Source organism: Oxyura jamaicensis, chromosome 5 (assembly GCF_011077185.1).
Source record: "Oxyura jamaicensis isolate SHBP4307 breed ruddy duck chromosome 5, BPBGC_Ojam_1.0, whole genome shotgun sequence".
Lineage (NCBI taxonomy): Eukaryota > Metazoa > Chordata > Aves > Anseriformes > Anatidae > Oxyura > Oxyura jamaicensis.
Genome location: NC_048897.1, coordinates 54832458 through 54848538, shown reverse-complemented (window position 1 = coordinate 54848538; position 16081 = coordinate 54832458). Strand labels below are relative to the sequence as shown.

The 16081-nt window shown below is 36.9% G+C and overlaps 1 protein-coding gene across 17 annotated transcripts in view; it reads left to right on the top strand.

The window, feature by feature from the left end:
* Positions 1-16081, top strand: part of PPFIBP2 (PPFIA binding protein 2) — a 106285-nt gene that overhangs the window by 53021 nt on the left and 37183 nt on the right. For 16 of the 17 annotated variants that reach the window (XM_035329152.1, XM_035329159.1, XM_035329160.1 and 13 more), the window contains 2 exons: positions 6184-6276; positions 10753-10866. In XM_035329152.1, coding sequence (XP_035185043.1) covers positions 6184-6276; positions 10753-10866 — 207 coding nt within the window. Of the gene's footprint in view, positions 1-6183; positions 6277-10752; positions 10867-15368; positions 15525-16081 lie in introns of those variants that run through there. The other variant, XM_035329166.1, reaches the window with a different exon arrangement.

Sequence of the window (16081 nt, the reverse complement as noted above, 5' to 3'; positions counted from 1 at the left end):
AATTCACAAAACATTTGCATCACATTCTCAAAGCTCTTACATTTCTGGCATGTGGATGGGGAGGGGATTAAATGGGGAATGAGTGGGTGAGTGAAGGAGAGGAGGCAACAGGAAGTACATTTGGTAACATTAGACTGTTAGTTTAACCTGTGCTCTGTGCAGTTAAAGCTAGATAACTCTTTAGTGGTTTTTGAGATCACGTTAACTTGTTATTTAAATGATATTTTGAGTATGGTATGTCTGCCCCTGCTTCTTGGCTTAATTTTATTTCTAAAATGTAATTTTGCTTTAAAAAAAAGGCTACAGTGTGGTGTTATCAAACTGTACTGCATTCACTGTGCACTGAGAACTACAAAACAATGAGAAAGGGCTCCAACAGGGTAGCTTCAGTGAAGAATGGCTCTTACTGAAATGCTGACCATTTTGGGGGTACGAGCAACAGAGGGTGTCTTTGGGATGATTTCCAAGTGCTATGTTTAGAAAGGATACTGTGTTCAAACATAGCACAAACTTCTTCAGAAAGTAATAATTCCATTACAATGGTTGCACTTAATTCCTTTTATGTAAGGCACATAAAGGAGAATATCAGTATTGCTCCTTTTTCTTGTAGGCTCTTTAAGGGAGTGAGCACATGTGGGGGAATGGCAGAAAAATGAAAAATGATCTTGCATGGTTCCCAGGAGACCTTGAGCAGTGTGCTCCCAAATTCCTTCAATAAGTGATTTAAAAAATAAAATCTAAGTTACTTATTTAATTCTCATATTCAAGAATTCTAGTGTCGACGTCTGGCACTGACTGGGATAGATTTGGGGCCCTGCAATCATAAACTATTGCTCTTTGGCTGCGAGTGTAAGTATGAGTACCCTCCAGAGTAACGAATGGCACTTAACAGAGAGTAACTGCAACAGACTTCCATAAACCCTTGGTGAAGTACACCAAAGCTGGTTCCAATTTCATCATAAGAAATCACTTCAGAGACCAGGATTGTTTTTGATGTTGCAGTTAGTTGGTTAAGCCACATTTTCCCACATTCCTCTGTGCCGTGGACTGCATTAGGACAGCAAACAAACAATTATAAAAAATCATGAGACCCAGGCAGGGGGAAATGAAGGACACAGATGATATTTTCAGATGCTTATAACAGAGGGATATGGTTTTAAGCAGAAGTCTTGTAACATAACAACAGTAGTATCATGCAACAGCAGCAGGTACAAGGCAATATTCAGGTCAAATTTAAATAGAGCATCACCACGTTTCAGCTCTTTCCACTAGACTTTCTTGATGTTAAAACGACCTGTGAAAAGTGCTGTGCCAAGAGTGCTGTGCTCATAAGTTATGGGTAGATTGGGCACCAAAAAGTAAAACCAAATAGAGCCAAAAGAAACAAACTAAGAAACAATAAGTTTAGTCTTGTCTCAGTTGTGTATGAGGCACAGCTCATGCTTTCATTTGTTCTCTGTTTACTTTTTATATATATATATATATATATTTTACTTTTTTCCGTCTTCTGACAGAAAGAATTAATGCCTGCAGTAATAGTCTTTCTTAAAGAGAGATAACTTTGTGCTGATAACATGCTGCCTGATATCAAAGACAAAACTCTGCAGTGGGTATACAGCTATGTTATACTTTATGGCATATGATACTCTGGTGGCAATGTCAGAACCCTCTGGGTGAGCCTATTCTGCCTGAAAAGCTCAATGGTATCTGACACAGATTACTACCCTGGTTTTGTGCCTTTTGTAGCAGAGTTTGTAACAGCACCAATGTTCAAAGATACCTTGTTAGTGAGGGGCGTAAAACCAAGTTAAGGAGGTCACAGGACATGCCAGGGGAGGTGCGTCTATAAGCAGTCTCTTTCTGGAAGGATATGGAGAAGTTCTTGTGTATATACAGGGCACTATTACCATTACTTTACAACAGGCTGTCAGTCTGTGGGAAGCATTTTGGAGGTAGCTGATGTCAGGTTCTTTTACAGGGCCTAAGCGTGAATCTGTTGCTGTTAAACTTCTGTTGCAAGCTAAAGAACTTAAGGCTCTCCCCCCGCCTTCCAAATGCTAAATGTGCGTCATCTTCAGCATGAGTTTTCTTTGGTTCTCCCAAGGAGCTTGGGTTAAAGGGTTCACATACAATTTCCTCTGTGGTGCTGTTGCTTTATCTTCCTTCCATCTGGCCTTAATTGGAACACACTATTCTGAATAAAAATGACATAGCCCCCATTTTGGTTCATGGGCATATAGGTGTAATCACAAGTTACTTAGTTTCATCACAGACGTAAATGCTAATATTTATGACAAACAGTATCATGTGCTCTCCAAGGGCATTATAAAACTGGGCTTTTTGAATTGCAGTAGATGAAGTGTAGCAAAATGGAAAATCTCATGTGTCAGGAAAACTTCACAAGGGTAAGACTTGTCATTTTGAAAGAGATGCCTTCATGTGGAATAGAAACATGCGATGATACTTGTCGCTGGCTTTGGACTTCAATTTTCAAGTGTGTGCAGCTCTGAGCTGATGGTTGACCTGAGACAGATACACATAAGTGCTATGCTTCTGTTGCTTTTGTTCTGGCTACTGTACATAACCTGTGCTAGCAAGAGGTGAAGCAATCAAGCATATGCTATATTAATTACGCTATATTAATTATGCTTGAGGGTGAACGTCATGACTTCTGTAAGGATATCTTCCTTTAAGTAACTTAACTGTCTGGAGGAGAAGTTGTAGCAATGGGAAAAGTTATGCTGATAAAAGTATAAATATTTGGTCAAAATTATTCGATTTTAAGGACTGCGTGAATTTACCCAGCTTTGCCTGTACTTAATTGCAGACTATATGTTGTTAGCTCTTTCAGATTGACTGCCACTTAATCAACAACGAACAATGAGAAGCAGAAAAATCCTGTTGTTGCTTTCATAATTGCCTTCAGATGAAAGGCAGGAATTGCAGATCCAGAAATCATGTTCCAGCCACCTCTCCCTCCTCAAGTATGCTGAGTGAATGTACATACATTCAGATGGGTGTGTATTTCAGGTAGCACTAGGATGCCAAGAGATTAAATTGGTATTATATCCATAGATAGATGCTAAAATAAAATTGTTTACTGTGTAGGCTTCTCACTCACCACTATACAATAGCAAGTATTGTGACTCATAACATCAATTCTGCTGACCCAAAACAGTAATCAAAACTTGGGAAGACTGTATTCTTCTAAATATTATCAACTCCAGAGAGACTGGAAAAAGTCTATAGTGTACATTTTTCCGGTATTGAAATATAATATTGCAGTCTGTGTGCTGTTAGTAGTTTGCGGTAAACTGGCTGGTTGAACTCTGCTGGCCATATTCCTCTTCTCAGCTTCTAAACTGCAACAAAAGACAGTACATCATGTATGTCCCTAATCTTTCCCATTAATGCAAGTACTATAGTTGCCACAGGCATCTGATTCAATTATCAGTGGAACTGAAAGTGATTCATGTGACTCTGAATAAGAAGGGAGGAGGGTTTTGACATAATCTCTGTTCCAAGAGGCGGGTGACTTGCTGAAAAAGCTTACAAATCACCAGTCTGACTGCCAGATTTCTTCTCCCAGCTCCTTCCTCCTCCATAGCCCAATATGATACATACCTTAGTGATAAATTTCTGTGTAACAGTTTGCTGATGAACTTCAGAAGTTGGTGGGTTTTGTTTTAAAATTAGCTGTGTTGGAGTTTCTTGGAGCTGAAACCTAACACACAAGGAGCACATAAATTGGCCTATATTCAATTTTATTACCTTGCATATGTGCTTGCTGTAAGGGGCTTACTTTTACAGACTATGCAGATTCAAGTTTTGTTTCAGAAACCTCTGAACAGAACATCAGTACATAAACTCTAAACAGCAGTTGTTCAGTTCTGGCAATGTGCTGCATTCTGAATTGTCTCATGGTAAAATAACATGCAAGGAAACAAAAATTCCTTGCTTATTGGACTCTGAGCTCCTGTCTAAGAAGGCTGTTGAAAATTAAGCTAGCTAGCGGAATTGATCAAAAATGTCTTCCCTTTCTTGCCATACCCTTTCATATTTTTGCTAATTATCCTTGTTTTAACATAAAGCTGCTGAATCATACTCTAAAGTCTCATATTTTTTGTATCATATGCTGGAGGAGTATTTAAGCCTTTTTCTCTGAATAGTACTCTGTAATGACTGGATCACATAAGTGATACTGAGACGCTCATACTTCCAGCATGTGTTAATATTATGTCCAAATTAGATTAAAAGGAACATATTCAAGAGAGATCTGGATACTAAAGATGAATAAGAAGCTGAAGCTTCTTTTTTTATTATTTTTTTAAGAACTGGGAGAAATGGTTTTGAATTATTTGAGGAAATACTTTGTTTTTATATCGGATGCAATCTCATTGTCGTTAAACTCCTATCCAAGTTCTCTGTGGAGAGTGTGATACAGGTGCTTCAAGAAATTGCTTTACATCTGTCCTAGGCAAAGCATGTATGATATACACTTGAGTTCTCATCTGCAGCACTACCACCATCCTAACTGTTCCGGCCACCTTCACCTTTCCTCCTTCTACTTCTTTACTATGTTATCAGAAACATTTTTTTTTTTTTTTTTTTTTTTTTTGCTACATCTTCTGAAGTAACATATTTGTCTGTGGAAAATCTTGTTGATTCAGCATTTTGGTTCATGTGGTTACGTGAGTCTAGTGTTCATTGTTTGTCATCTCTTACACTAACTCTGTTGCTCTCTGGTCTTACAACTTCAGTGCTATGGATTCCATATTCAGTTCCCGCTGATACGTGTGATACCTAACTATACTCAGTTTCATCTCAGTACTGTCTTTCACAACTGCAGCATGCACTCCAACCATCCACAGATGGTCTTGGTTCATATTACATTGTTTTATCTTGTCTTCATGCATGCCACAAAGACTTCCCAAGTCTTAAACAACTGCTGTGTGTCAATCAGCCACTTTTTTTTTAGCAGGCCATTTTCTGTGTACTGTACTTATCTGAGTGGTCTCTGGCCGACCTTTGGCCAGGTTTATTTTTATTTATTTATTTATTTATTTATTTTCCACTTCTCCTTGTCCACATGTGTGTGATTCACTAAGTCTTATATGGGTATTGAGTGTTGAACTTCCAACAGAGGATACTTCACAGTCAGTCACCGCTGCAGACATCACCAGGGGTTATACGTTTGGTAAATGTGAGTTTGGTAAAGTGTCTGTCTTATTTGTGATTTGAAGTTGAATTAATTCTTAGCTACTGATTATATAAAATGTGCAACTGTGTTTTGCAGTGATGACAAGTTGCTTATGTTAAAATATATTGGCAGCACTTTAACTCACAGCGTTTGTAAGGGAAGGGGGGAGGTGGTTACACAAGTGGTTACAGGCATATTTCTTAAATCTAGCATAGAAAATAGCAAATGACAGCAGCATAAAGCGTGCTAACAAAGACTACCTGACTGGGCAGTCTTCATCCTTAGCTTTCGTTACTAGGAGAATATTCTTCTGCCTAGTAGTGTGCTGTTGTTCCCTGAACTTGATGTTCTGATTTCAGAGAAGTGTTCACCGACCATTGTGCGCGACGTCAGAGACATTGAGAAAGCCTGTGGGCTGTCCATTTGGGAAAACCATTTCATGATATGGAGGGAAGTTTTAGCTCTAATGTAGCTGCCAAGGTTAAAGATTTCTGATCTAAAAGTCTTTGCTTTTCAAGTGGAATAGTAGCCCAAGCAGAATGTCTGATGCTTTGATTGAGGATGCATAGCTGAGGTCAAAGGATTATCTAGGTGGACATACAGAAATAAATCTTGTTTACTTATGAGAGAATTCATTATTTTCATTATACTACAAAAGTTAACAAGGAATGAACTTTAAAATCATATAGTTCATGTTCTTGCCTTGTTAAGCTGGTGTCTCCCAGTGAAGTGATAATTTGCTAGAAAATATCAAATCTATTCCTATACAATTACTGATTGTTGGAAATGAGAGAGTATTCAAAATCCAGCTAAAAACTACATGTACAAAAGGTTTAATACATACTAAATAAACAGCTTTGTTCTGTAGACATACTTTTTGTGTGTATTTTACATTATAACAACCACGCTGTATCAATTTTATTAACTATTGCTTGAAATTTTAATATTAACTGTAAAAGTTCTTACAGCACTTTTCTCCCCAGTCACAGGTGAATCATCATTCATCTACTAATAATGAAACCTATCAAGAAAGATTGGCACGATTAGAAGGTGATAAAGAGTCTCTCATTCTTCAGGTATGTTTTAAAGAGAATATTGTCTATGTAGTTGATATTCATTGAATAAAAGGTGAAGTATAAAAGAGTATATTCTGTGGAAAAAAAAAGTTAGCAGGTCATGAAATGTAACTGATATAATCAGATAATCAGGAATTGATTTATGATTTGTATAATCCATATGATTGGTCTAATGGTGGGATAACTGAGCATAGGAGTGGGGAATAACAGCTATGATAAGAAGACTGATTAAGGAACTTCAGAGTGTTGTTATTATTGTTGTTGTTATTATTATTATTATTTCTCCAAGATAATAATGTACTGGTAATAGTTTTCATTCTAGGTTTGCTAGATTTTGCAAGGTACTTTCTAGATTCTGCATGACACTGTTTTTAATGAACTGAAAGACTGAAGAATAAGGAGAAAATTATGCTGTCGTGTTTCAAGATAACATACTCATCCCTTACTTTCCTCTCCATTGAAGTCATTAAACTTCTACTAGCAAATGCGTATTGCAAAAATTTAATCATTCCACTGAGTGATCTATTTCTGTGTGCTACTGTTTATGAGGATGGATAGGTTGTAAAAATATGGGAAGCATTTTGAGACCAGGGATTCAAAAGCAAGATGATCGACACCATATAGTTTCAGACAGATAGTTTGGTTATTATTGGGATGTGGAAGACTTGCAAATCTCAGAAATAAAAATGAGAAATTAAAAGTTTTTCATAAATCATAAGTGGGTAGAACTGTTATTTTCCCTGCTTGTATATTGTACTGAAGTTGCTTTACATTATCAAAAAGCTTAAGGGGGGAGAGGTAAAGTCAAATCAAATCCTGAGTGGGGAAAAAAAAATAAAATTTCTGTTTGGAACTTAAATCTTCATGTTTCAAATTTCCATTTTCTAATAGGAGATTAGAAGTTGGTTGAGACAGCATCACAACTTTAATAAATAATAAATAAATAATATTAATAATATTTATTATAAATAATTATTTATTCTAAAGGATTATTTATTAATCACTTAATTATTATATTATTTGTTTATTAATATCTATTTACACATTAATGAAGCTGTTATTAACTGTAGCATGTTGATTCTATTAATGAGATTCTATTAATGATAGCACACAGCTTTTCATACAGTATGTTCACTTCTCACACTTGTACAAATGTGCACTCGTAATTGGAGCAACAATTAGAAGACCAAACCCTGCTGTTCACTCAGAAGCACGTGGTTGTACTGACGCACCTCTGTCTTTGTCCTGAAGGGGTCCTTTGTATCATCATATATGCCTATAGTCCCGTAATCTTTGTCTGTGTATAGAAGGTGCTATCCTCTTGGATGTGGTTTGAACCATACAAATAGTTGTTGACGGTCATTTTGCACTGGTGGTCTTCTGTAGGTTTGGCAGAATTGTGGTGTTAGAAATGTGTCAGTTCTTGCAGGTTTAATAGGACCGCTAGTCTCCAGAAGTACAGGAAGCAACTTAGAGGCAACTTCTCATGATGTACTTTCCCTGTCTCTTCATGTTGATTTTTAGTAACTATTTCTTCATCCACACAAATAGGTATTTATACAATACAGCTACCCAAACTCACAAAGAAGAGGCTTTTATGACATGGTTCAGAGTCCTGCCTGCAGTTTTCCCTCAAAAGGAATGGGTTAAATCAGATGTAGAAACTTCTCTTTTGCCTTTTACCTACATTGCAACCCTATCAAGAGGTGTAGTCAATATTTATTCTAACACATTTTCCTATTGCACTGCATGCTATTGCAGTAGAACTCTAAAACCCCCAGTCAAATAGCATAGATGAAAGCCTTGGTCAGCAGGTGATCAACAACAAAAACAAGAAGATGCCAGGATCCAGAGCTGGGGATTGGTCCTGGGCAACCTGCTCTAGGTGGCCCTGCTTGAGCAAAGGGGTTGGACAAGATGGCCTCCAGAGGTCGTCATCCTTTCCCACCTCATCCATCCTGTGATTCTGTTAGAACTTCGTTTATACCAGTTCTGCATATTCAGTCTATGCAGTCGAATATGAGGAATGTAAGCAAGCCCCATCTAGAGGTTACACTGTCCTTAGAGAGTCTGTTGGTGCAAACCCTGCTCTTGGGTATAACCATTGGCATGAAAGATGAGAAAGTGATTGGAGACACAGCACCTCTGCACAGTGACTTACGGTCTGTTGTGTCAGTAACTGTGGTCCACGGCTATAATCTATGGGGAATGAAAAGCTGGGAAAGCTGCAGTCTTGCTGCAGAAGAAGCCATACCAAGGCAATTTCACAGGTGCCACTCACTCTCTGTTTCTCCCAAGACTAACTCAGAGAACCTTGAAACCTACTTCTGCTGTTCAGTATGTGGTGGAGACTGGAAATGCTACAGCATCCACGATACTGTCTTAGAGCTCAGTGCCTGTGTGCAGGAGCTAATTTACTTATTGTTTAGGGTTTTTCTTTTTTTCCACAAGGGTCTTTTTCCTAAGGTATTTTAAAACATTATACCACTTGATTTGGGGTTATTTTTTCAATATACCTCACCTGTAGATATTTACAGAAAATGTATTCACTAGGGGCTGACTCATGTTGATGTTGCACTGCTAAGGCGAGATGGACTTGCCAGTGCAGCATATGCTGAGGTTATACTCTGTGTGCAGCTTACTGATTCCTAGAAGAGTCTGGCAGATGCGATCTTAAATGAAGGGGAAAATATGAGCTCAAAGTAGCTAATGTGCCTTTCAACCTAATAACTGGAATATTCAGCACAGCGCTTCTAAAGCTGCTAAACTTTTTACTAAATGCCTTTGCAGGTCACATTTAATACACAGAGTTTTCCTTATAGGTTACAATACTGGTTGGAACTTTCCCTTTACCCTTTTAGCTTGTTTTCTTGCTCTGGAAGCTGTGTCAGACTGAAGAAGGGGCTTTGGTTTATTTATTTTGTCTTGCTTTCTGACCTCTCAGAACTTTTTGTGCACCATCACCTATGTAATGGGAGCGAAACACAAAAGTTGATAAGCAACAGACTTCCTTGCGGGGAGTTCTTTCCACCCTACCAGCTCACCTGTCTTGGTGTGCTTCTGGCCAAGAGTGGCAAAAACGTTGTGATCTCCCTCCACCCACTCCTTCCTGTCACCTCTCATCCTGTGTTCATCTGTGCTTTTCTCAAGGGCCAACTACTTTAAAGGCATAAAAATAAAATACTGTGTTTCTTTTTCTGTATTTCTCTCCCAGGCATCCTTGTCATTATGTTTGCAGGTAAAACAAATATGGACACCCAGTCATTCCCGCTGCAGCTGCCCTGAAGTGAACTCAATTGTTTGTTGATTCCCTTGGGCTTTAGCAGTGCTGCTTAACGGGTATGGGTACATCTTAGAGGTTTCACTTCCAAATACCTTTTTCTTTCATTTTATTTTATTTTTTTTTTAAGTAAAAGTACTCTAGAGTTGGATACAAGAACATAGATAAGTTTTTGTTAACATGTTTCATTAAAACTGGAGTTTAGAAGCCTCAGGTTTCTTTGTTGTTTGAAGTAACATTTTCTAATGTAATCGAGGTTTAGTCTGCGGTGGAAACTACTTTTATATAAATAAACAGCAAAAATCAGTCTACAGAGTATATGTGCTTCTTAACTTAGGAATTAACACTTTTTCACATCTTTCTAATGTTATGCTGAGTCTAGGTTGTTGGTGGTTTGTTTTATTTTGTTGTTGTTGTTGTTTATTTTGGTTTTGGTGTTTGTTTTTTTTAGAACTTTACAAGCTTTGAGCTTGGCTGCTGGGCTTTTCTTGTTACAGATTCAGCAGTCTGTACCACAATCCCTACAGCTCTTTACCAGTATGGCTTATTGTTTCTTTTCCTGGGATTCATTGTCTGTATCTCACTTCTTTTGCTGTCATGTTTTGGCTTGCAAAGCCTGGGAATTTTTCTTGGAATAGAACTTTGTTGCTGCTAAAACACGCCTTTTACTCATTGCATTCCATATAACTTCAAAACGATTTATTGATAGGTAAGCTGTTTTTCTGTTCTTGTAAGAAGTAAGGTAGTTGGTTGGTTTCCAGATGAACAGTTTTATCATTTATCCATTTTAGGGATCTGAGTGCCAACAGAACCTGAAATAGCAGTGCATGCTTCAAGACCACTTCAAGTATTTTCAGTATAATATGTTCTTGTTTGGTGCTTTCTAATTGTTGAGACTTGTGCATGCACTGACTCAGGCTACCTATAAGTATTCTTCCAGCTCTTCTAGAAATGTTCTCTCATTTTAATATAAAAAAAACAGTCCGAGTGGGGCGGGGGTTGAATGAAAACATTTGTAGGTGAGACTGGAAAACTGTCTATCTCAGTAGAGCAAGTTATGAAAGAGTATGAAACTACTGAGAACTTTAAAAGAGAACTTGCTGTAAAAATGTGCATTTGGATGTTAATTGTATAATGAAATTCAAACTTATTTACAGTCAGTTCAGTAGCATTGCACTTCTCTTCTCAAATTACAGGTGAGTGTTCTTACAGACCAGGTGGAAGCTCAAGGAGAGAAAATCCGGGACTTAGAAATCTGTCTTGAGGGGCATCAGTTGAAACTGAATGCTACAGAAGAAATGCTTCAACAGGTAAAAATCTTAATTTGAAAGATTTTTACATAATATCCTCCAATGGAGAGGAGAGTATACATGCTTAGCTTGTCTGCATGTGTGAGTGCCTTTGGCAAAAAGAGAAAACAGAAAGAATTGCCTCTTTTTATTGTTCTCTTGTTGCTTTGCACTTTTTTTTTTTTCTTTTTTTGAAATAAAAGTTTCTTTGTTTTTCTGTTGCAAAAATGTTTTATTGGCTGGTTACATAACACTGTACGTGGCAGCATGTAAAATGAAACTATTGTGTATTATTTGCACTGTGCTGATGAACTAAATTTGGACATGGTTGAGTAACTGGTTAGACAGGTTAAATGTACCTCATATATGTAGTAGTTACAGAATTGAAAACTTTTATTTAAATATCTTCTATTTTCATATGGCTTTGAAGCTGAACAGTTAGTAAAGTTGAAATGAATGACTGTATCAAGTTAGGTTCTATCCAGATTTTTGCCTAATTTAGTTTTCCCCTTATTTGGGGGGGAAAAAAAAAAGTACATGGCATTTTTTGTTATCAAAAAATTCAGGCTATGTGATTTAATCTATTGGTGCTGTTTTAAATAAATTTAAAACTGTAAATAACCCTTAAAATACAGACCAGAAATTTGCAGTATATGTATTGTTCTTGAGGAACATGTATTTCCCCCTTCCAGGCACTGAAATGTTCTGTTATAAACCTAATATTTTAGTCTATGTGAAATATGCAAGTCTTTCAATGAATTATTCATAGCTTTAAATTACACTTTCGTTATTCTGAATAATTTTATTTTACTATGATAAGAATCCATGTACATTTGTATCTAAATGGTAGCAGTTTCCACATGGTGAACTTGTATCCTAAACCTCTTTCAGTTAAAACTCTCCAAGTTTCTCAAAATAAATAATAAAAGCAAACAAAAACTAACTAACAAACAAAACTGGGCTCACAACTGTTGTAACCCAAAATGTTTCCAACTAGGAAAAGTTTTGTTCTTTACTTAAAGGAAGGGGTGTTTTAGAAAATAGAAACAGCGAGTTTAGTTAAACCATTTAGTTTTTCAGTGACATCTGAAGTGAAATTCAAAGAACAGTAACTATTTAATATTTAAATTATAAAAATCTGTTTTCAAACGTCATGAAGGTATTCATATAGAGTGTAGAAGGTTCCTGTTTTAATGTAAAACTAGGTCTTCTTCGTCAGCAGCTTCCAATGTCCTGTACGGGTGCCCATGACACTTAGTAATGACATGAAAGGTATTAATGTTGTCATTGAGTTTTTCCAGTCAGAATTATTTTCTGCATCATTCAAGGGCAATCAAAACAGTATTATGGTATTAATTTATTTTTTGCAGGAAACTACCTGTTTTGTAATACAAAGAAATACATAATAAACATCCACCTCTATCTACCTGTATAAATATTTTTGCTTTTCAGAAAGACTTCTATTATTCTCTTGAGGTGCATTGTAAATCCACTTTTATTTCTTGGTTCCGCTTGCTTATTTGGAATACATTGAACTACGTTGATTCCTACATTTGTGATCTTAAGCTGACAGCTTCTTCTAAACAGAAGATGGAATGATGAACATAATTGTCCTATTTTGAGAAATCTTTAATGTGTATTAGTAGAACTAAGCTAACTGCAATATAGATAAGCATATATTTTTTTTACTTATCTGAGAAGCCATATATGTGAGTACAGCATAAGCCTTGTCTTTAATTTTGGGAACTGTAAGAAATCTAACTTAATTTTGTGCCTCAAATGCTACAGCAACAACAACAAAATAATGATATGCCTTGTCAAGATAATTTAATGAAATTACTTAAAAAGTTATCTGGTAGTTCCACGGCAGCAAGGGTATGTAATGCTACCCTGCAAACTAGTTTTTCTGAATCTGTGCTAGCAGAGACTTGTCCACTTTGTAAGGGTGCGGTTACTGGCTAAAATCCTTTTTGGCTTATGATTTATGCACAGTTGTTTTGAACCCTGCTACAAAGCTATCATGCAAACACTTTTGAAACAGCAGCTGAAATAAACTTTGTTCGAATTACCTAAAAAGGCTGTTCAGCATTTGGGATGGGCATCTTGAATGCTGAATAGTAACAACTGAGACTGCTGCTTCTTAGGAGGAAGTTGTGATTCTTCGTCACTCTAAGAGGAGGGAGCAGTATTCCTTAGTCAAAATGTGGGCTTATGGGAAATGTGTTGAGCTCATCTAACAGTTTTCCATTACAAAAAAAGAGAAGGCTTTGTTCTGTTCTTTTGTTCTTTCTGTTCCTGAATGTGTGCTTCTGCAACTTACTTTGTACTGACTCTGCTCACCAGAATTTTTTCTCTATGACTGGGCAGAAAGGAAGAGGGCGGGCAGTGGTTAAAAGGGGATATTTTTTTGCTGGGTTAGTGAATTGAACCAGCTTACAGAAGAGGTTAAGGCATGGCGTAAGGACAGTGGTGAGCTGCACATTTAACCTAGCTGTTTATGAAACCTCAGCCAAAGAAAATATAACATGTATGTTTTCGTGACGTGTGATGCTACTATATCAAACTCAACATTCTGCTTTTTAAGGATACTTTTTCCACTACAGACTCTAATTAAGAAAGAACATTGCTTTTGAGGTATTTGCACTGTCTTTAAAATGAAGTAGATCTTTCAAAAACTCACGATAGTCAATGGGAAAACTTTAGATCCATCATTAAATATCCTTTTAGTTTGGGCCAAGAAAAATGTTTTATTGTCCTTCAATCATAACCAGTGGTAAGAGAAAATTTTCTGGGGCATGACTAGGAGCAAGACCCCAGTTTGGTCTCTCTGAATTGACTTTTAGTTGTATCTCAGTCTTGCCATTGCCAAAAGACATGGAAATGCTACCTATGTGAGTAGTTACCTCCCTTGCCCCTTAGTACATGATAATGAATTTGTGTCAAAATAAAAAACCCTCCTAGAATTATCTTAAAAACACAATTTATGTTGTGACATTCCATTTCTAGTATACCAGCTACTTTAAAATGTGAAATTACAGCTGATTTTAGAGAAAAATGATGGATGTGTGTCTTTCTCTAAATTAATCTGTAGCATTTCTAAGAACTTTCTTCCAGTGAATTTTAAGAAACAATTTTTAAGGGAAGAGGGGATCTTGAACATCTGCTATGTTAGCCTCAGAGGAACTTCCTGTCCACATTTGATCAACTTTTGCTTCATTTGTACAAATGTAGAACAGAATTTGAAAGCAAAAGTATCTTTTGCTCTCTCTATATATAAAGTAGTTGTCCTAAATTGTCCCATAACAGAAAGCACCAGCCAGCCAGAGCATAAATGCACTGGTGCGATGGAATCAATGTTGTCATTCTTGTCAGTTTGAAAAGGGAATTTTCTACACATTCAGATTTCACTTTCACAGTTCTTTTATGTGCATTTGGTATAGTAATTATCACAAGTGAAAATACTTCTTTGCTATTCCTGTGCTGCATTTGATTGATTTAGCAGATACTAGTTGTCACTGAAGCTCTATAGCATAGAGTGTACAGGTTATTTTGCCAATCAAAGTTGTGCCAAAATGCTGAACTGTGTGGCATTGACTGTCTTCAACCTGACCTGTATGAAGTCCTAAATGTGGTTTGACAGTTTGTTTTTGCCTTCCAGCTTATTTGTGACACGTAGTTGCACTAAGCAATCCAGAGGAATCCTGTCAGATGGCTGCATTGCATAAGGATTTTTGTGTCTTCTGTCTATTAAATTCTGTTGCAAAATACAAAGTGCTTGGCTTTAGGGTTTTTTTCTGTCTCATACACATGGAGACTAAAACACTTGAGTGATCAGGAGAGAATTTCTGTACTTTCCCTCTTTCTGATATCAGTTTATGGCCAATTTCTACCTGGGTGCACAAAGCAGGTGAACATATGGCAGACAACGTCCTTGGTGAGGCACAATGAAGAATGTTCTTTAAAATAAATAAATAAATAAATAAAATGCAAGGAGGAGCTGTATGAGAGTAAGAACTTGAATCCAGTGCAATTTAGTGTGTACCTATTCTGGTTTTGCTGTTGTCTTGTTCTCAAGGGAGCCAGAATCCTATCTTGGTTGCACGGTGCAAATCTGGTGTGTATCTGTTTGCTTCTCAGGAACTTTGCTGGCTGGCAAGGTTCATTCCTTCAACTTTCAATTGCCTCAGTTATCTGATCTTAAATGAATTTCAGCACTTGTTTATAACGTGTGGTAACTCCTTGCCAGCAGCTGGCTTGCTGTTTCAGAGTTTGAAGTGTGCTCTGTGCTGCTCTGATTGTAAGGCCTGAGTTTTTCAGAGTGTGCTCTCAAGTTGTGCAGCTTATCTATACAGGTGAGCATTGTGCTGCTTTATTATTTTACAGTTATAGGCACACACACTTGTCAGACGTATGCAAAAGACTGCTCCATTTGTGAATGCAATGGGAAGTTCTGTCCTTTCTGTTGCTTAACTATATAATGGACAAATGATGAATTGGAGGGCTGTAATCCACTTTCTGCTACTGACTTGCACCATTTCATGGAGATTACACACATACATTGCTCTCAGCTGTGTTTTCAGTTAAGCAAATATCTTATTTCCACCACAGCTGACACACAGCAAGCACTTGGAAAGTGCAGTCCTCATTTGCGGTGGTTCTTGCTGAATTTTGCTTACCAGGTAGGTGTGTCTGTCTCTGCCTCTCTCTCTCTCAGCTACTTTAATGAATATGAAAAATATGAAATTTTGGAGTCTTGTATTTTGTACAGTGCACAAGTGCAAATGAGACTCTAGGGTCTGCTTTTTTTTTTCCACTTGACTAGAATCTTATTTATGGTTTCTCAAACAGTGTATAGCATGATTGTTTCATCTGTTATGTAGACTGCAAAATATCCTGAAATGTAAAGTGCTTAAAACAGATAACCTAGAATAGTGTGGTGCCCCCTTTCTAAGCTATTTTATGTCATGTTAAACTTTATAAGCAGCTTTATAAGAAATATGTATTTCCAAGCCAACCGAATGTGCAAGTGAGATACAGTGCATGTTCCGGTTTCACTGGGAATATTGAAAAGCATGATTAAATATTTACAAAGTATACAGAGTGAATTTTAAAAACACAGTTGTGTTTGGAACTAGTTTGGTGTGCATTGATCTGTCTGCCATACATGTATTGTACCTTCTGCATGACTCATCTTTGTAATTATTCTACTCTAAAATAGCATTTTCCTTTTTTTTTT